The sequence below is a fragment of the Equus caballus genome, chromosome 1, assembly GCF_041296265.1.
Source record: "Equus caballus isolate H_3958 breed thoroughbred chromosome 1, TB-T2T, whole genome shotgun sequence".
Classification (NCBI taxonomy): domain Eukaryota; kingdom Metazoa; phylum Chordata; class Mammalia; order Perissodactyla; family Equidae; genus Equus; species Equus caballus.
Window position 1 is genome coordinate 120,568,389 of NC_091684.1, and position 22,216 is coordinate 120,590,604.

General features: G+C 41.6%; 1 protein-coding gene across 5 annotated transcripts in view; it reads right to left on the bottom strand.

The window, feature by feature from the left end:
* Positions 1–22,216, bottom strand: part of OTUD7A (OTU deubiquitinase 7A) — a 379,739-nt gene that overhangs the window by 164,408 nt on the left and 193,115 nt on the right. For all 5 annotated transcript variants that reach the window (XM_023651659.2, XM_070268408.1, XM_023651663.2 and 2 more), the window contains exons 3-4: positions 9,147–9,241; positions 7,500–7,654 (exon numbers count right to left, since the gene is read on the bottom strand). In XM_023651659.2, coding sequence (XP_023507427.2) covers positions 7,500–7,650 — 151 coding nt within the window. In that variant the 5' untranslated portion in view covers positions 7,651–7,654; positions 9,147–9,241. The remainder of the gene's footprint in view (positions 1–7,499; positions 7,655–9,146; positions 9,242–22,216) is intronic.

Genomic DNA, 22,216 nt, shown 5'->3' on the forward strand with positions numbered 1-22,216 from the left:
CAGTTTTCTTGCCTATAAAATGGGAAAGCTAACTCTTTGCTAATTAACTGTGAGGATTAAATGAGATATCATATTTAGAAAGCTCAGTGTCTGACATATAACAATGCACCATAAATGCTAACTACTACGGTCAATGTTACTATCTTTGTTTTTAAGAACTTCTAAATTAATAAGGGAAATAAAAGTATGTAATTAATTATAAAGAGACACAACCAAATATATATTACAATAGAAGTCTACAAAGTTCTGAGGGATGGCAAGGAGTGACCAATTAATTCCAACTCTTTCTAGAAACTTCTTTCCCCAGATATTCACATGGCTCATTCTCTCATGCCTCTAATCTTTCCTCAGAACTCCCCCTTTTTTTGTGAGGCCTTCTCTGACAGCCTTAATTTAAAATTGTACCCCCAGCCCCACACTCCTACCTCCTCCCCTTGATATAGTTTTCTCCATAGCACAAGCCATTAAAATACTATAGAACTTAATTATGCTGTCTATTGTCTGTCTTCATGAGGATGAGGATTTTTGTCTGGTTGCTCATTACTATGTACCCAGGAGTCAGATCCCTCTATTCAAGGTCTAGCACGTGCCAGGTGTTGGGGGGACACAAGGAGTAAACCTGGTGTGGTCCCTGCTGTGGTGGAGCTCATGATCCAACTTGGAGGAGGAGCAGTTTCAAGAATGAGACAGAGTCTGTGTAGGGGGTGTGGGCAGCACAAGAAATGAGCTTAAGCACAGAGGTGAATGGCGTGTCTGGGGAAAGGGATGGTGAAAGAATGCAGTGGGAGATGAGATGGAAAGGATGGAACAGGGCCAGATGCTGAAGGGACTTGAGTGCCATGTGGAGGAGTTTATTCTTCATGTAACAGGGAAGATCAAAGGATTTGGGGAAGCAGAGTCATCCAACCTGACCTTCGTTTCAGAAGGACCACTTTGCCAATGTGAAAAGGGCACATGTGAAGGAGGCAAGCAGCCAGGTTAAGGACACACCCTTCCAACTAGAGGCAGATCAGTGTTCACTTTCTCCAACTTTGTCTCTCTTTATCCTGCTGTCCCTATCCTGTCTATTTTTGCTGGGGTCTTTAGTGACTTATTGGCTACTCTTTCTTCTCATTGGCCTCCCTCTGCTATACCGTGATTCCCATCATTGTGTGTGTGTATCTTTCTATTTTGAAATAAACAACACTTACAGAAAGTTACAAAAATAGTACAGAAAGGGGCTCATGTACCCTTCACCCAGCTTCTGCCATCATTGTGATTTTTTTACCGTTAGAAAGATCTGAGACCTCACAATGAAAATATTTCATTCTTTGAAACACTGGCTTTTAGAAAAATCTCAACTCAAATACCTCTGACAACTCAAAGGACCCACCATACATAGGTAACCACAGTCTTCCCACTTGCGAAAACAGAGGATAGGTTGCCGTCCTGGGTAAGACGGAGCAAGGACACTCCACTGTGTCTCTCCTACTGAAATCAGTGAGCACTCCTGGACTGAATGCATGGAGCAGTTACTGGACACTCAGAAATGTAAACGACAGCAGGCAGATAGAGGAAGAAGACCACAATTTGAAGTACCGCAGAACCAGTGTTGAGTTGATGACTGTTTTCCTCCAATCACCCCCATGTGAATTCAGTGTAGCCCCACACCCAGAAGTGGGCATTAGCTCCAGGGGAAGCCCTGGTTCTCTGGCTCAAGAAGTAGGAAAGGGTCTCTAATGTTCAGAGAGAGTGTAGAAATCTCTCATTTATCTTTTTTTTCTTCTAAAAATTTCTCAGTTCTCTCGTGCCCCAGAACTCAAGCAATTTTGTGGCAGCAATGGGGGATGGCAGGAAAGTAGAACTGGGAGGCAGGGGACTCTTCCTCTCCAATCAGAGGAACCATGGTTCCCAGACGGGGGTCGAAGCCCATTGCTTTTGTTCTTTCTCTGACTTGTGACTGCTTATCTCTGACATGGGCTTAGGCCAATCAAGTGTGCAGGAACATGGAGTGAACAAAGGCCTAGTGTGCTGGCTGGAGGACTGGAAAAGTGGAGTCCCAGGCATCCAGGACTATTGAGGAGATTATGATAAGGCAGGAGTTTGGGAAAGCAACCCCTTTAAAGTTGTTTATGAACTCTTGGGCTTACCCCTGAGCTGCACATGTATAGATTTGACCCTAAATCGATTCCAGAGACTTTGAGTAGTGAAATATGGGACAGATGATTGCCCAGGTCCAAGACTGGCCACAAGGTGGTACACACACAAGACAGACCCAAACAGGACTTCTCAAAGAGTCAATGTTGGAATCACACTCCACAGACGTCTTGAGGAACTTGGAACTCGTGGTCTGAACCCTATTGGGACAATTACCTTCCAAAACAAAAATAACAACATTTTCCATAAGATTTAAACCACCAGAGTCTCAAAACATAATATTCAAAGTGTCTAGGATATAATCCAAATTTAGTCACCATGCAAAAAACCAGGGAAATCTCAATAGCAGTGCTGGAATGAAACTGTTATTGGAATTATCTGACAAAGAGTTTAAAGTGGTTATTATAAATATTTTTCAACAAATAAGAGAGAACACTCTTGAAAAATATAGAAAGTCTCAGTAAAGAAACAGAAGATATAAATAGGAAACAAGTTTAGAAATGAAAAAATTCAACATGTAAAATAGAAAATTCACTGGATGGGTTCAATAACAGAATGGAGATGACAGAGGAAAGAGTCTGTAAATTTATAAATAAACCAATAGAAATTATCCAGTCTGAACAATGGACAGAGAAAAGGTTGGAAAAGAAAATAAATAGAATTGTAGGGACCTGTAGGACAAGGAGAAAAGGTCTAACCTTCAAATCATCTGATTCCAAGAAGGAGAGGAGAAAAACGTGGGGCAGAAAAATCCTTAAAGAAATAATGGATGGGGTCCGGCCCCGTGACCGAGGGGTTAAGTTCACGCCTTCGCTTGGGCGGCCCCGGGTTTTGTTGGTTTGGATCCTGGGCGTGGACATGGCACTGATTGTCAGGCCATGCTGAGGCAGCATCCCACATGCCACCACTAGAAGGACCCGCAACTAAAATATACAACTATGCACTAGGGGGATTTAGGGAGAAAAAGCAGAAAAAAAAAATTGGCATCAATTGTTAGGTCAGGTGCCAATCTTTTTTTTTTTTAAACGTTTTTTAAAATTTTTTTCCTTTTTCTCCCCAAACCCCCCTGGTACATGGTTGTATATTCTTCGTTGTGGGTCCCTCCAACCGTGGCATGTGGGATGCTGCCTCAGCGTGGCCCGATGAGCAGTGCCATGTCGGTGCCCAGGACTCGAACCAACGAAACAGTGTGCCTTGGGCAGCGGAGGGCGCGAACTTAACCACTTGGCCACGGGGCCAGCCCTGCCAATCTTTTTTTTTTTTAAAAAGAAAGAATGGATGAAAGGCTGGTTTACTATTAGAAGGCAATCAATGTAATCTACTATATCAGCATTTTAAAGAAGAAAAAAACACTTGATCATATCAGTTGATGTAGAAAATGCATTTGAAAAAACTCAACAAGTATTCATGATAAAACTCTGTGCAAACTAGGAATAGAAAGGAATCCCCTCCATCTTATAAGGAACATCTACAAAGACCTACAGCCAACATTCTACATAATGGTGAAAGACTGAACACTTTCCACTTAACATCAAGAACAAGGCAAGGAGGTTCTCTTTCATCACTCCTATTCAACCTTTTGAATAGCTGAAACTAGAAGTCCTAACTAGTGCAATAAGTCAAGAAAAAAATAAAAGGCACACACATTGGAAAGAAAGATATAAATCTCTCCCTATTTGGAGACAACATGATTGTTTATGTAGAAAATCCCAAGGAATACACACATACGCACACACACACACGCACACACACACACGCACGCACATGCATGAGGATGCACACATACACACACACCCTAGAACAAATCATTGACTTTAGCAAGATTGCCAGATAGAAGGGCAACATATAAAAATTAACTATATTTCTCTATACTAGCATTGAACAATCAGAAACTGAAAATTTTTTTTAAAAAATACCATTTACAATAGCTAAAAAAACCCACACCTGGACATAAGTCTAACACACCATATGTAGGATCTATATGCTAAAACTACAAAATGTTGATGAAAGAACTCAAAGAAGTCCTAAGTAAATGGGAAGTATGACCATCTTGACTTCAAGGACTGGAAGGCAAAACATAGTTAGGATTGACTTACGGATTTAACACAATTCCAATCAAAACCCAAGCAGGAAATTTTATAGATAGAATTAAGCCAATCTTCAAATTTATATGGAAAGGCAAAGGAAATAGAATAGTTGAAACATTTTTGAAAGAGAATAATAAAGTTGGAAGACTAATGCTAACTGATTTTAAGAGTCACTATAAAGCTACAGTAATCAAAATGGTGTAGTATCAGCAAAGGAATGGACATATTGACCAATGGATCAGAATCAGCATCAAGAAATAGATTCCCCAGGGCCAGCCTTGGTGGCCTAGGGGTTAAGTTTGGTGCACTCCACTTCAGCGGCCTGGGTTTGGATCCAAGGTGTGGACCTATAACACTCATCTGTCAGTGGTCATGTGTGGTGGCAGCTCATATGCAAAAAGAGGAAGATTGGCAGCAAATGTTAGCTCGGGGTGAGTCTTCCTCAGCAAAAAAAATAAAACAAACAGAAATAGATTCCCTCAGGTATGCTCAATTGGTTTTTGACAAACGTGCAAAGCCAATTCAATGGAGAAAGGATAAACTTTTCAACAAATGGTGCTGAAACAATTGGATATCCATATGTATAAAAATGAACTTTGGCCTACATCTTATACATTATAGAAAAATCAACTTGAAATGAGTCAGAGATCAAAATATACAACATAAAAGTATAAAACTTTTGAGAGACCACATTGGAGAAAATCTTTATGATCTGGAGACATGCAAAGGTTCTTAGACATGTCACTCAAAGCATGATCCATAAAAGCAAAATTGATAAATTGAACTTCATCAAAATTAAAATCTTTTGCTCTGCAAAGGGCACTGTCAAGAGAATAAAAAGTCAAGCACAGACTGGGAGAAAATATTTGCAAATCCCACATTTGGCAAAGGATTTACAGTCAGAATACACAATGAACTCTCAAAACTCAACTATAAGAAAACAAGCAACTCAGTGTTCCCTAGAAATAGGCAAAAGGCTTGAATGTACATTTCACCAGAGAAAATATATAGATTGAAAATAATAACATGAAAGAAAATTTCAACATCATTAGTCATTAGGGAAATGAAAGTCAAAATGATGAAGAAATACCATTCCACACCCATTAGAATGCCTAAAATTAAAAAAAAATAAAGAAATACCAAGTGCTAGTAAGGATGTGGTGCAGCTGGTACTCTCATACTTTGCTGGTAGGAATGTAAAATAGTACAGGACTCTGGAAAACAGTTTGTCAGTTTCTTATAAAGTTAAACATACACTTACCATATGAACCAGAAATCTCACCCCTATGTGTTTCCCTTGGAAAAATTAAAACTATGTTCATAACAACCCCTGCTATCAAATGGTTACAGCAGCTCGAGTCATAACTGCCCCAGATTGGAAACAACAGAACTGCCTTTCAACAGGTGATGGACCAACACACAGTGGTCCTGCTCTCGAATGGATGATGCTCAGCAATAAAAAGGAACAAAATATGACACTCACAACTTAGATGAATCTCAAAATAATTATGCTGAGTGAAAAGAAGCCAGTTTCAAAAGATGAGGTTCTGCATGACTCTGTGTATGTGGCATTCCTGAAAGAAAACTAAAATGAGGGGAAGCGCAGCAGTGGTGGCCAGCAGACAGCGGTGGGGAGGGTGTGCCAATAAAAGAGAGCTGGAAGGAGTATTTGGGGTGACGAGATGGTCTGTGTTCTGAGAGCTGTAGTGGGAACATGAATCCATGCATTTGTTAAAATTCTGAGAGCTGTACACAAAAAAGTCAACTTTTCAGTATTCTAATTTAAAAAATAAAATTAAAAATTAATAAAAAAAGAAAAGAGCTGGCAACTATTGCTTCCTGCTGAAGGCTATCTAGATATTAACAGCAATCTGCGAGCCAGCTGCAAAGTCTGCAACAACAAACATGATCTCCTTCAACTATTTCTTGAGCCTCTGCTGCCTGCTGCTCACTCCGCCAAACGCTTTCTATCACAGCTTCTGATGTTCACAGTCACCCTGGAAGGTGGCTTAAGCTCAATGTGGGGGAGAAAACTGCGGTGAAGGGAAGTTAAATAATTGGCCCTACATCTCACAGCCACTAAGCAGCTGAGTTGGGATTTGAATCCCGCTCTCATTGCCAACCTGATTCTAAACCTACTTCACACTACTGTTGACTTAAATGAAGCGGTGGGAACTGTCAAGGAGACGTCATATAAAGTGACTATGGGGAAGTGAGACTCACACTTTGATTTACAAATACAACGAAAATTCCCTAAGCATATTTTATTCTAAACCCCAAGTTTGTTTGAAATTCTAGGAGATTCAGGGAAATTTAAAAACTGCTATTGCCACTGCCATTTTCTCAGAATCCTCCAACAGAAGGTTCTTAATTTTCAATAGGATTGAATAGTTACCTCTACCATTCGCACTGATGTACACTAATTCATATTTTTCCTAGGTGAATTAGGAATCATTGTGACTGATAATACTTGACCACGTGTTAACAAATTCCACAAATAGAAGTTTATATAATTAAAGCAAAGAATAATCATTTTAAAATCCTCTCTTCTTACACATTTGATTGTCCTGAGAAGTTATAACTGACTATTCCCATCACTTCTCTTTACTGCGTCACAAAAAATAAATAAATAAAATAAAGATTTCAAAAACACACAAAGTAAATCCATTTTACAGCTGGAGACAGAAATTAAATTTTAATTTTTAGTCTATCATGATTATACCTGAATACGTATCTGAAAACATTCTACATATGGACTACGCACATTTTTCATGTAGCAAATGATTCTTCTAAAAGCTTGAGGATGAATTTTGCCTTCTTGCTTGTGAATTATTACCATCTATTTTACTGGTTACTAGGTGGTTTTTTCACCAAAAACTTTGGCCTAAGGTATTTTTGTCTCAGTTAAGATAGAGATAAGCAGCTCAGGTCTCCAATAAAAGTGTTTTGTTCAGTGTTCTATAATTTCTGCTCTACTGAATATATTTTCTTTAAAAAAAAGTTACTGGTAAATTTTGACTCATTATCCTCAAGCTTTAACGCAAAGCCTAGCCAAAGCCTTCTGCACTTTCCCCATAGAGATCTGAGTGATCTATTCCACACCCCAAATAAAGTCAAGAGTAACAAAAATAATTTCACCACCAAAACCTTCTTCTACTTTTTAAAGAGTCCAAGTACCACTGTTGTCAGGCAACAGAGATATTCTTATCTTTTGTCACCGAGTTGGAAGGTAGTCAGTCCCAGAGGGTGGTGCGGGGGCTGAGGAGGCGGGCTTACCTTCCAGCAGGTCTCTGGCCAGACCAGGTTCTGCCCCTGTGGACCGAACAAAGTCTGACAGGACTGCGTCCATATCAAGAGTCATATGATCATGTAGAAGGGCTGCCCAACACTCAGCCGAGGTGGGGTTTGGAAGCAGGCTAGAAACCATCCATCTGCAGGAAAGAGGAGAGAAGCAAAAGTGATGGAAGTGGCAACGTGAGTGAGAACACATGCAGAGACCCAGTGGAGAGAAGGAACCAGTTCCGCCTGCTGTGACATATTTTTGAGCTAGTTTGGGACAACTGCCTGAATCTTCATCTAAGACATTAAATAAAACTCAAACCCAAATATTATCCCTCTGTATGTGTATATGAAATAAGGGGTCGTTATGAAATCCAGTGCTTCTGATCTTTCATTCTGTCAATTCCAAGGACAACCAATTGAAAAGAAGATAGACTAGTCTTTAAAAAAATCAAACACCTTGAGTACACTTAGATTAATTTGGAGTCATTAGATTTCTAATCCTCTTCCAAGTTATACACACATGTAATACTTCCAGAATGTAATTGAGTTGCGCACTATATCCCAATTAGGCATTCATCAGTGAGCCAACACACCCCTCAGCTCTCACCCCTCACTAGGCTCTCAGGAAAGACTCCATGTTAATCCAGAGTTCACTGAAATACAAAACTTGCTGAAGATGACAACTAAACTATCTGCCTATCTGCCATCTCTCCAAGAGTTGTCATAGTCACAGTAACAATCCAACAAAATTCATAAAGATGTCAGATTTCCTAGGCAGAATAATCCTAGTTAGAAAGATACAGAGGGCATCCTGCAGCTTGACCACAGGCTGTACCAGCCAAATGCTGCGGGAAAAGCAACCAGCACATGGCAGGTGAGGGTGACTCATGAACTAGTGAACCAGTGCTGGGTCACTGGTAGATACCCGGTCACGGCTGATACAGTGCAAAGGCATCCCCATGTTTGCATACATAACGGGTTAGCAAATTATGGCCATGGGCCAAGTGTGGTCCACCACATGTTTTTGTAAATAAAGTTGCATTGGAACATAGCCACATCCATTCATTTACATATTGTCTCTGGTTGCTTTTGCACACGGCCCAGTTGAGCAGTTAAAATAGAGATCATGAGACCCACAAAACCAAACATATTTACTATTTGGACCTTTATAGAAAGTTTGCTGAGTCCACTTTAGATGACAGAAAATTTTATACTGGTATAAATAAGTATATTAATTATGCATGTAATTAATTTAACATGCTGTGGGGCGAGTTTCAATCCCATGCTACTGATGAGTGTCCTCTGTTCCCTCCTTTAAAGATAACCATTTGGATGCTCTGCTCTGTGGGCTGGGTTCTGTGATGACTGCTGCTGCTTCAGAGCCAGGCATGCCAGCCTGAGCCCCAGATCTGCCACTCTGACGAGCTGTGACATGCTTTCTAACCTCTCTGAGCCCATCTGTGCATTTGTAAGACTGGGAGAAAAAAGCTCATCCAAGATGCAAGACCCTGAGGACTGGGGATCAGGTGGGGAGGTCTGTGACCTCAGACGTGTTCATTGTTACTACACCAGCTTGCACATGGCTCCTACTTGGGTGTAATCTTTGGTTGGTGCAGCTGGAAAATAAGAAAATCATTTGACCTGATGTATATGGTACCAATTAGGAGATTGTCTTCTTCCTTCTCTCCATGCACCGGAGCCTCGGCCGGGAGAGTCTCCTCTTTTGTCACTTCCACCTGGGGGACAAATCAGAGAATAAGAGCATGTTACTCTCCTTACTCTCAGACAGAGGCTGAATGCTTTGCTTCTTGTCACACCAGGGAGGCTGCATCTGGGGCGCAGCCAACTCTCCGCAGCACACTTGCTGCCTTTCTGGGTCCTGCAGGTACCTGCCTACCAGCCAGCCATCATTTCCTACATCCTGGGGACTTCTGCAAGGTGGGGGTGGCTTAACCTTCCTCATTTTAGCAAGCACTTATATTTCAATGAGTAGCACTTTCACAGTACAGGGCTGTTTTAAACCTTACTAGTAAACACCACATCAAACATTTAATCTTAGTTGTGTTTTTTTTTTTATTGTGGTAACACACACATAACATGAAATTTACCAAATTAGTCATATTTAAGTGTACAGTTAATGGTATTAAGTACATCCACATTGTTGTACAAATATCACCACTACCCATCTCCAGAACTTTTTCATCTCTCTCAACTGAAACTCTGTCCACATGAAACATTGACTCTCATTTCTCCACACCCCCAGGCCCTGGAAACCATCATTCTACTTTCTAGGAATCATATATAATTGAATAATATAACATTTGTCCTTTTGTGACTGGCTTGTTTTGTTCAGCATAATGTCTTTAGGGTTCATCTACGTTGTAGCAAGTGTCAGAATTTCCTTCCTTTTTAAGGCTTGTCTTAGTCAATTCAGGCTGCTGTAACAAAATACCATAGACGGGGTGCTAAAACAACAGATATTTATTTCTCAGAGTTCTGGAGGCTGCAAAGTCCAAGATCAAGCTGCCAACAGATCCAGTATCTAGTAAGGACCTGCTTCCCTGGCTTGTAGAGAGCCAACTTCTTGTTGTTAAGACTGAGGACTGAGAGAATGAGCTCTAGTCTGTTTCTCTTCTCATAAAGACACTAATCCCAACATGGGGGCTCCATCCTCATGACCTCATCTAATCCTAATCACCTCCCAGAGGCTCACCTCCTAATATCATCGCTTGGGGATAAGGGCTTCAACATATGAATTTTGGGGGGACACAAGCATGCAGTCCATGACAAGGCTGACTAATAGTCCATTGTACATATAGACCACATTTTGTTTATCCATCATCTGTCAATGGTCACTTCGGTTGCTTCCTCCTTTTGGCTGTTGTGAGTAACACAATCTCAGCTGTTCTGATACGTATAACAGGTCACCATGCTGTGACTGTTACAAGCTTCCACCAGTGTCATAGTGCAGATTTATGCCCACACCTCCTCCTCTGTACCTTGTCCTTGATGCAGATAGAGATTAAAGAAAAGGCTTAAAGTGAATTTTTCACCCAAATTCAAGTGAGCATTTGCATGGCAAGATGCTTGCCACCATGCATATCCCCTTGAAGACTTACTTCTTAAACCTAATACCACCATGGCCACCAAGCCTCATATCCTTGCACTGTGATGATACGGGAGAAGCTAGGGCAGTGGGAACATGGGCTCCTGACCACCTTGGCTGTCTTCACCCTGCTGCCCCTGCCACCTCTCCAAAGTGCACTGCTGGGCCTCTCTAGCTGCCATTCCTTGGCCAAGGCATCCACATGGCTCAGTTCTAGCTGTGTGAGGCTCAGGGTGGCTAGGTCCTAGTTCTGCAATCCTGGTCGTTCTTGTGCATCTTGGCCCATGGATGGAACTTCTCTGAGGGTCTTGTCTACTGCCCTGGGGACAGTGGTATGTCAAGCTGTTCTTAGGAGAGGCAGTACAGCATGGGGACAAGAGCTTGGCCCTGGGATCAGTCTCTCAGTTCCAAGGTGGCTTCACCACTACTGCCTGTGTGGCCTCAGGCATGCTGTTTCACCTTTCTGTGCCTCAGTTTCCTCACTAGTGGAATTAGAATAATAGTAGTATCTCATAGCTACTCGGAAGTTTAAGGAGTCAGTGCATGAAATGCCCTGGCCTGCATACAAGCCAATAAACACTGGCAATTATTGAACCAGTGAATGAAGTCTCACTAGGGACCCTGAGACCATCCTTGTCTAGCCACCGAGGAGCAGAACTGCTGCCACTGGAACTGCTGAGGAACTAGACTGGATAATGGAGGTGCATCTGATCCTGTATTCTCGCTGTCTTCACCCAATCCCACTGCATTTCCAGCACAGGAAGAAATACCAGTGAGCCTGCTAATTGATTAGAGGTAGGCACGAACTCAAGATAGGCAGGGGCCTCTTCCCAAGAGCACCAGATGCACACCCTCAACCCCATTGCTACTCAGACATAGGTGTGGTGACCTGCACCTCCTTTCCTGGCTGTGCCTCAGTCCCTGAGTCAGGGACAGATGGGGGCAGAGGCCTACAAACGCACAGTGGGAGACTGATGGAGAACTCTAGGAGGGAGGCCTGGCACTGCTCCTATATCCACCATTGAAGCCCACCTCCAGAGCCTCAGCTCCCTCCCTGCAAAATACAGGGTTTGGCCAGGCAAGCTAAGGACTCTTTCTATTGTAATATCACATGGTTTGAATGTCTCAAAAAGGAGAGAAGAGCAGAGGTTTATAACTGTTACATGAAAACTGATGAAAAATGAAACTGAGAATCCTCTTCCCTTTTATTTCTATGTGTTCATGAATCTACCATTCTTCCTCTTCTGAGCTGCCCTGTGAAAAAGACACACCGTGGGTAGGAGTGTCTCTGTGGTTTATGCAGCAGGTAGAGCACACACCTGATGGGCAGCATTGTTCCCCTGAGGGCTGGACAGACGAGTCTTAACAGGCTTTGTGGGGACTGGCCAGTTTCCAGCTCTCTTCCCTGTGGTCATCTGTGTGCCTACAGGGTGGGCTGCATCCCAGGCCCTGGTCACAAACCACCATGACAGTGGCAACTGTCACTACCCCTGTCCCGGATACCAGATATCTGGCCAGGCTTGTTCCTAAAAACCACTGTTGAACATTGTCTGTACTCTTGAGTAGGTCTTTTTATTACTTCTCTTTATGTGTGAGAGAACTGAGGCTTTGAGAAGGGAAGAGCTGTTGGGACCTTGCTGAGAAGTGCCCTGGTCTCCATGTGTGGCACATTTCCTCTTGCTCCAAGAACTGTCCTTGGCCCTTTGTCTTCCCTGCAGCAGGCAGCCAATGCCATGTCTGAGCCCTGGGCTTACCGCTCCCACGGAGGGTCACCCACAAGCACAAGAGCACAGAGGTCCTTCTCATGCCCTTCACTTTGTCCACAGCAGCCTGGATTGGCCTGCTTCTCTGTGGTCCCTGGCTCCCTCCCTACCAGGCCCTTGACTCCTGGGAGAGTTTCTTGAACTCTCAAATGCTCTAGGCTGTCTCTCACACTGAGAATGTTCCCAGTGCAGCTCCTCTCAGAGTCCTGCTTGGCTGTGACAAGGATGCGTGCCTCATTCCTGTCCAACCCCCAAGTCGTGCTCTGTCCCAGTGGTGGTCCCTGAATTCCTTTGACAGTATAAACTCTATCACACTACGCACCTGCAGACCCCCAACGAGAGGGGACAAAAGCAATTGCCACAGGCCTCCTTAAAACGCAGATCTGTCTCTCTTGTCTCTTCCTCACACCCACTCACTCATTCATGTGTGCTTCAGATGCAGAGGGCCTGAGGAGGGACTCATCCACCGGTGGGCAGCATGTCAGGTGATCCTGACGGAGGCGGTCCTATCCCATGTTTTGGAAAATATTGCTAAAATTGAAATATTGCTAAAAATGCACTATCCACACATTTTGTTACACATTACGCTTTTGTTCCTTATTAAATAGGCAAGTTAATGTCAAGTTTAAACAACCAAATAAAGCAAAGAACTGTCCAGCTTCCTAGAAAGCACTCCATACATTTACTTAAAAGATCTTTGCTTTGGTAAGTTAGTTCAATCAAACATGGGCATGAGTGCGTGCCTTGCTCCAGCTCCCTCACTGGGCTGAGCCAAGGAAGACCCTCCTCCTTAGCTCTGCCACCCTAGGGGCCAGCCCTGACCTGGCCCATGGTGGATGTCTAACAAACAATGTGGAATGATGGGCCTATCAGGCAGGGCTTACAGGAGATTAAGTGAATTACAGCGTCTGTGAAAGAGCTCTGTAAACAATTAGGGGCTACACAGATATTTGAGATAATCCTCTTGATACCAGGGGTCAGAGCCAGGGCCTCAGAAACTGTGATTCTCCAAGTGTGCTCCTCAGAGCAGCAGCCACAGCCTCCCCTGGAACTTGTTAGAAATGCACATCCCCAGGCTTCACCTTAGATCTGCTGAGTCAGAATCTCTGGGGGTGGGCCCAGCCACCTGGTTTTGCATGTCCTTCAGGTGATTCTGTTGTCAGCTGGGCTGAAGTCCCAGAACCACTGCTGTCAGAGATGTGAATTTAGCTTGTTAGTGAACATTTGCAAAAGAGGTAAAAACAATGACAAAGCTTTGGAGGAAACACAGTGACATTTTTTTCCTTTGTAATTGTTTTCTTTTCTTCTGTTGATTTATGCCTTCCCATTTCTCTAACCAAATTTTCACTCCCTCCCTTCTTCAGCTGAAACATCAAATTGGCCAGATTTTCCGAACTCACACCTCCTATCAATAAGCACTTCCTACTCTACCCACCACCTCCTGGAACCTCTCTTGGGCTATTCCTGCTACTGGTCCAGGCTGGGGTCCAGGCCCTGCGGAGGCTCTCCCTTACTTCCCGGGCTTGTGCACAGTGCACATTCCCAACTGGGAGCTGCTCTCTCTGGGCACGTGGGCACACTTCTCCCAGGTGCACAGGCTCATGCAGCGTCTACCTCCTTGCACTGCTCTCATTGTGCTGCTCTCAGACCTCAGCCCAAGGTCCCCTTTGGTATTCTGGCTTGGAATCACAGAGTGTTAATGCTAGATGAGTGTTCCTGACTTCAATTCCACATTCTTCCCAATACTCAAGGTGGCTGCTTTCATTTATCATTCAAGCAAGAGCATTCATTGAGCTGCTACTCTGTTTAGGCTACTGTTGTGAGGACTATGAGATGCAAACACCAGGAACTCTGAGTTCCTTGCCCCTCTTCCACCTGGAGCTTCCCAGGGAGCAGAGAGAGAGACAGATTCAGAAACAGGTGCAGTGTCAGGGACTGCTGGATTTGGGGGATCCTCGAGTGGAAGAATTGGCCTAACCAGTGAGAATAAAACTGCAGGACAGAGGTGTAGCAGGACAAAGACAAAAATTGCATCAGGATCTATTTTTCATTAACTTCTGTTTCAACAGAGCCTAAATAAAACATGCTTGTATTGTATTTGTCAGCAGATGTTATAACAAGAGACTGGAAGGTGACATGATGGGGAGGAGGAAGACCAACACTGGGAGTTGGAGGCAGAGGCTGGTGGTCTGACCACTGGGTCAGACAGAGGGAGACCAATGGGGGAAAAAAGTGCAAGAAGAATGCTCTCCATGCCCAGGGCTGCGAACAGGCTGGTCAATGCCTTGTATGTAATGTCCATCTATCCTCACAAAGGGCCAGCTGTCTGAACACTCGATTCTGACTTTATTCTCCTTTCCACATTCTAGGCTTCACAGTGCCTGGCACAGAGCAGGTCCAGGACGAGCATGAGGCAGGTGAGGTACTTGCCGAAGGTGCAAAATTTAAGAGGGGGTGAAAATCTCAGGAATCAAGATAAACAATATTTTAGCGCTACATTTAAAAAAATCAAAATTAGTGCAATCTTGAATAAAATATCAACATTTAAATGAAGGTGGAATCAGCATGACTTATTCTTCCTCTTGCCTCGGGCTTCCTATGGCAAGCAGGCACTGGCACACATCCAGAGTTTGCTACATGGTGCTTGGCGTCTCTAAAAAGACTCTTTAGAACATAACCACAGTGCATTATCACACCCCAAATCAACAATCATTCCTCAATGTCATTAATATCCAGACAGTGTTCAAATTTCCAAGGAACTCAAATACTATAAATTTGCCTATATTTAATTTTTCAGTTTGTTTGGACTAGGATTCAAATAAGGTCGATGCATTGTAACTGATGGATATGTCTTTTTTAATCTATAGGTTTTGCCTCCATCTTTCCTTTTCTTTGTTGAAAAAAACCTGGTCATTTTTCTTGTAGAGTTTTCTGCTGTCTTGCTTTTCCTGACTGCTCCTGCGGTGTCAGGTAACATGCTTCTCTGCACTCTGTATTTCCTGTAAATTGGTACTTGGATATGAAGGCTTGACCAGATGTGGGTTCAATTCTGGACAAAAATACAGCATAGGTGGTGCTGTCTTCTTCAGTCAGGTGGTACGGAACGTCTGTCTTTACTTGTGGAGGTAGCAGCCATTGATGATCACTGACCAGACCCAGCATTCACTCAAGGCTGCACATGCTGACAGTCTTCTTTCATTCCTTCTTCATTGATTAGCTGGAATACTTATATAAAGGGAAACTTCCACTAATATACTATTTGGTTACCCAGTGGTGGACTTCAATAGAAAGAAACAGTAAGAGGAGAACTTTATTTGCCCTGTTTCAACTCATCATTTTATTGGGTGAGTGGGTTCACTTGCTTCCTCCAATGGTGGTCAATTCATTTTCTTTCTTTACATATCATTTTGCACTCATGGATTTAAACATATTTGATGCATTTAAATCCATCCAATAAAGATGCAATTATCATTTGTTGATGCTCATATTGTCCCAGTTTGGCTAGTGAGAGCCTCTTACAGTTGGCTCCTGAGTCCTGAGTCAATTTGCCTTGACCCTGGTATCCTCCATCCATCATTTCCTTGCCATCAGGAAAGATAAGATGTTTCAAGTTTATCTTGTACATTTCCTGCTCGAGAACTGGGATTAGCCATTTCTCCAAAAGACCACGAGTGTTTCAGTGTGAATGGCTTTTCAGGACCACAATTTGGTGCTTGGTACCAAGCAGTAGGTACACTGCTACTGAGCTACTCATTGTTTATGGGAGTTTTTAGTGGACAGAACTAAGAAGTATGTTTGTTTGTTTTAAGACAAAATACATCTTAAGTTCTTTCTAGTATTCCCAATTCAAATTCAAGACTAGAATGAGTACTATAAACATTTATTTCTTTGTTTATTTATCGTATTTATTTTTTTTTTGGCCTTGGGTATATCCCACGATGCATCAACAGGCAAATTACTAGGCTTTAAAAGTCACCTTGAATAGTTCTCTTTGTGTGGCTATGCCACCAACTAAACACACATTTAGGTCCACTTGCTTCATTTTATTATTATTTTAAATACTGCCTTTTAAAGTTAATTTTGTTTTATAATTTTGTAAAATATTTACAAAGTTCTAAAGTCAAATCTCAATAACAAGGTATACTCAAAGAAGCCCCATTCTATTCCGTCCTTTCTGCTCTATTCCTTTCCTTGCTCTATAATTTTGTGTTTAGCTACATGCTTTATACTCCTCTTTTATTTTAGTGGATTTAAAAATTCATATTGTATCCTCCCATTGCTTGGAGAAATGATATTCTATAGATGTTTTCTCCATCTTGCTTTTCTTACCTTACGATACATCCTGTAGCTCATTCTGCCCCAGTATCAAGAGATCTTTCACATTCACTATACCATCCATAACAACAAAGGTCTGTAAGCAACACAAATGTTCACCAATAGAGGATTGATCATCACTCTGTAGCTACAGAAAGGAAGGAAGATTTCGAGTGTAAAGTCTTTCACATTTTTTTAGTCTACCTTTGGGATAGATTCCTGGAAGTGAGATTGGATCAAAACATAATGCTGATGGAATATTACTATTGCTAGGTCCTGCCAAATTGTCCCCCATAGGGGCTGTATCAGTTTTCACTGCCAATGGCAAAAGAAAAAAATCTGACCTGCAGAGTATATTGTTGGACTTTTCGATTTTTGGCAACTTCATAAGTGAGAAACAGTATCTCACTGTAGTTTAAATTGCGTTCATTTCTCTAACTAAGAGGAAACTTGAGCATCCTCTATTATGGCTAAGAACGATTTTCCTTCATTTTCTGTATACTGTCCAATTCTCTCATCCTTTTCCTCCTTCAAATATTATTGTTGGTTGTTATTTTCTCTATCATTAGTAGCCTTCTATATGTTAAGGATAATAACCCTTCTTCTGTGATATACACTGAAAATATTTCCCCTAGTTTGTCATTCGTCTCTTTCCTTTGCTTTTGATGTCTTTTTCCTTGAAATTAAAAAAAAGTTTAGAGCCAGTCCTGATGTCCTAGTGGCTAAAGTTCAGTGTGCTCCACTTTGGCAGCCCAGGTTCAGTTCCCAGGCATGGAACCACACCACTCTTCTGTCAGTTGCCATGCTGTGGTGGTGGATCTCATGTAAGAACTAGAATGACCTGCAACTAGAATATACAACCATGTACGGGGGCTTTGGGAAGGGAAAAGAAAAAGAGAGGAAGATTAGCAACAGACGCTAGCTCAGGGTGAATCTCTCCCAGCAAAAAAAGAGAAAAGTTTATACTGGGGGGGATGAATAGGTAGAACACAGATTATTTTTAAAGCAGTGAAACTATTATGTATGCTATATAATAGTGGACACATGTCATTATAAATTTGTCAAAACCCACAGAATGTTGTTGAAGGAGGTCATCTACAGGATGTGACTGCTGGTTGACCCGAGAGCTGGACCCAGGCAATCAGAGGCTCCTTATCCCTTCCCCTGTCCTTGGAATGTATGTCCTGCCTACTATTCCCACACTAGGAGCTGTTTCAAGGACATAGCCTTGAGAGAGCAATTGTGGTTGAGACCACCTGGACTGAATACATCACTGAACCCAGTTAAGGCCTCTATAACTCATAAGATTCTGTCAGGCAGATAAGGAGATCTACTCATCTTGCATCCACCCAAGACAAGCCTCGTATGTAAGTTCCCTCACTTATTACAACCACTAATTACCAATCTAGAGTGTCTGCCTCTTTCTGTGGTCCCTTCTTGCCCTCCGTGTATGGGGACTAGTTTTGGATTTCACCTGGGGAACTCCAGAGGTTGTGAACCAACAAATGTACACCACCAAGAGTGAAACCTACTTTAAACTATGACTGGGAGATAGTCATGTGTCAGTGGAGTTTCACTGATTGTAACAAACCTGTCACTCTGGTGGGGGCTGCTCATAGTAGAGGAGGCTACGTGTGTGTGGGAACTGTCTATACTTTCTGCTCAGTTTTGCTGTGAACTTAAAACTGCTCTGAAAAATTAAGTTTATTAAAATAGTTTATATATAGTTTTCTACCTTTTCCCTTAATGCTTCTGGATTTTGAATTTTAATTGAAAATTTTTTCCCATTGCCAGACTACAGAGGAATTCACCCACGTTTCCTTCTACTGATTGAAGGGTTTCATTTTTTATATTTAAAGCTCTGATGCAGTTGGAGTTGATCCTCATGTGCCAAGTGAAGAACGGGTCCAATTTTATCATTTTCCTTAGGTCTATCCAGCTATTCTAATATCACTCATGAAAAAGCCCATCAGTGGGTAAGTCCCATTGATTTCAGATCCCTCTATTTTTGTATGCTAAATTTGCATATGAGTTTGGGTCTATTTCTGTATTTTCTTGTGAGATTTATGCCTAGGTATTCATAAAATGTATCTTTTTGCCCATTATGTATGTTAACTGGTTATCATATTTATAAACAAAGCTATTGATTTTGGGGTGTTAGATTCATATCCTTCTATTTTACTAAATTCTTAATGTTTAGAGAAATTGTTCCATAGTTTTATTTTGGTTTTCCAGATATATAACCATATAAAATGCAAACAGAGATTGTGTTACCATCTTAATTTTTAATTCTTAAGCCTCTTTTCTCTTGCCTGACTGAACTAATTCAACATAATATTAAATATTAGAAGAGGTAATGGTATCTTTGCTTTCCTCCTAACTTTGGTGGGAATAACTTTGGTGTTTCCACATTGAATAAGATCCTAGTTGCTGACTTTCAGGCTACAAACACACACACACACGTTTAGAAGGCATCCATAAACATTATTGAGTGGTTTTATCATGGATGGATGCTGACTTTGACATGATTTTTTTATTCACATATATTAATATGGTGAATTCTATTAACAGACTTCTAATAATGGAACTTACTCATATTTCTAGAATAAATCTCCTTTAATCATTCATTGATATTTATTTTTTATGTGATTTTTAATTCAGTTTGCTAATTTTTATTTAAAATTCTCACACTGATATTAATGCATTAGATTGATATGTAGTTTTTATTTTTATGTGCAATCTTTGTCAAGTTTTACAGTCAACATTACATACACAAAACAAAAGTGAAAGTTTACCTTCTTTTTCAATTCTCTTGCAATAACCTCAGTAGCACTGGGGTCATCTGATATTCGACGGTTTGGCAGGCATTCTGTTTGAATCAATCTGTTCCTGATGCTTCTTTTGGGGGAAACTCTTTTACAATCTTCTCTATTTTTTTCCTGTGGAAATTATTGTTTGGACTTTCTATCTCTATAGGATTCAATTTTGTGAGATTCTATTTTCCTACAGATTAATATATTTTACCTAGGTTTTCAAATTTATTTGAATGGAGTTGGGCAATAAAAGAAATTCTTTCCATGGGTCTAAAACCACTCTATGCTTAAGTGAGGAAAATAACTACTACTTGCGAGTGCTTACAACAATATTGACGATGATGTTGACTGTACGAAGTGCTCTGAGGGTGAGTTAACTCTCATACAGACAAGAACTCTGCAAGGCAAGCAGCTTTGCTCCATTTGACTGAAGTCCAGAGTTCCAGTGGCAGAGTTATGATTCCCATACAGACCCACTTTGATCCAAAGGTTGACATTCACTGTCCCTTTACAATAGTACAGGGGTCTTCAAACATTCTCAGGTCAAAAAAATCTGGTGTCTCTGAAACACAGTATGCACACAGATGCCTCATCAGAAGCAAAATATTCCTTAGTTGACACTCAATCACATCTTTTAGTGGTTTTCCCCCAGTACAGCAAGATGGAAGAAAAGTTTCTTCTAAAATTTATATTTTTGGGAAGAATAGTAAGTCCAGAATCTACTCCGGTTTTCTAGAGTGTGACTGGAATAATATATTAATTAGTGAAATATCTCATTCTTCAAGGGCTCTATTTTCTTTCTTTGTTTTTTGTGGGGTTTTTTTGTTGAGGAAGATTGGCTCTGAGCTAACATTTGTTACCGATCTTTCTCTTTTTGCTTGAGGACGATTGTCGCTGAGTTAACATCTGTGCCAATCTCCCTCTATTTTATGTGGGATGCCACCACAACATGGCTTGATGAGTGGTGCTAGGTCCACGCCCGGGATCTGAACCTGCAAACCCTGTGCTGCTGAAGCAGAGTGTGCAAACTTAACCACTACACCACTGGGTTGGCCTTTCAAAGGTTCTTAACATGAGAGCAGGTTTATGCCTGCCATTGCACACAAGGGCTCATGATCCCCAAGGAGTTATGGACTGGTCTTTCCATGCTGCTTCCTGCGGTGAACTCACATTAAAGACTAGACAATTCTTAAAGAATCCATAAGGAATAATCACTAATTTTGAAGATAATATTTAAGGCCATGAGACATAGCATCACTTATCATGATGTATAGAGGACAACTATATCCTGCAACTGTATAATGTGCTCACACCATGGAATGGTCACCTTCCAAGGGAACACGGTATCAGAGGTACTGTCTCATCATTGCAAATCTGCAGCAGAGCTTCCCTGGACAATGCCAAGCCTCCAGTACTGGAATGTTTGAAAGACTCCCTTGCTTTCAAAGATTTAGGTTTTCATTCTCCAGGCTCACAAATATAGCTGTTCTTCTGGCATAAAATATCTATCTGAACCAGGGCAATGTGCCATCAATAAGGGTTTAAAAAGGTCCAAACAACTCACTATTCAGGTTTATACTCCTATTGATTTCAATCATTTTATTCAGCTCTTCTTCTAGGAGAAAACACGTTTCCTATTAAGTTAAAAGAGCCTAAAGTGTCAGGCTCCTTCCACAGCCTCCTGTTGTCATCATGACAGGAGAGGAACACTTTGAGCATTGCATGAAGTCCTGGACTACCACTCCTGACCTACTTGCCTCCTTCCCTCTCTCTGTGAGGGTTGCCCTGGAGGGCAGCATTCACATTTTTTTGTCTTAACATCACCACAAGCTGGAATATGCCAGATGCTAAATAAATATGCTGAATGAATGAACAAAATGAAAACAAAAATATTAAATCCAAGTCCCTACTCTATTCTGATGGCTAGACATGAAAACAAGTATAAATAAACTCAAATTGGAATAAATACTATAATATTGTACATGAGAAAATCTATTAGAATATTAGAAAGGGATAGTTTCTTCTACCTGGAAGGATGAAGGAAGCTAAATGTAAGATTTGTTTCTGAGGGTGATTTAGGAAGGCTGAAAAGAAGACATTCTAAGCTGGATGAACAACACAAGCAGAAGCCACGGGGCCGTAACACCCTTGCATGTGGTACAAGGAGCAGAAGAGCTGATGGGCTTGGAGACTGTGAGGTTGAACCCTGTGGGCTGTCAGGGTGAGTAGCTGGACTGTAATATGAGGCCACTGGTTAGACATTGGGGAGTTCTGAGGAGAGAGCTGACATGTGCTTTAGGAAAACAAAGACACAAAAATTTACTAACAAAGTGAAAAATGGGCCAACGTCATCAGGAGAGATGGGAAGGTACACACTCATTTTCTTAGGTGTTGCCACCCTACACCCATTTTCCTACTGCTGATAGAACTTGCTTTAGCAGAATCTTGGTTTAGCAGTGGAGAATCCTTGATTTTCAGAGAAGACTGATAACATTCCTAGAACTGAGGGATGAATCATAAAGCCAGTCACTGGTAATCTCTTCCCCTTGACCTGGGATTTACCAATCTGGATATGGCTGTGCTGAATGATTCAGGTCTACGTGATGGAAACAGAAGTCAACTGGGTCAGGTTTATGGGAAAGCTTTTACTTATCTCATAGAAGAGTAAGGCTTCAGGAATAGTCCTTTACCACATTGTCTTTCCTCTCCTTTCTG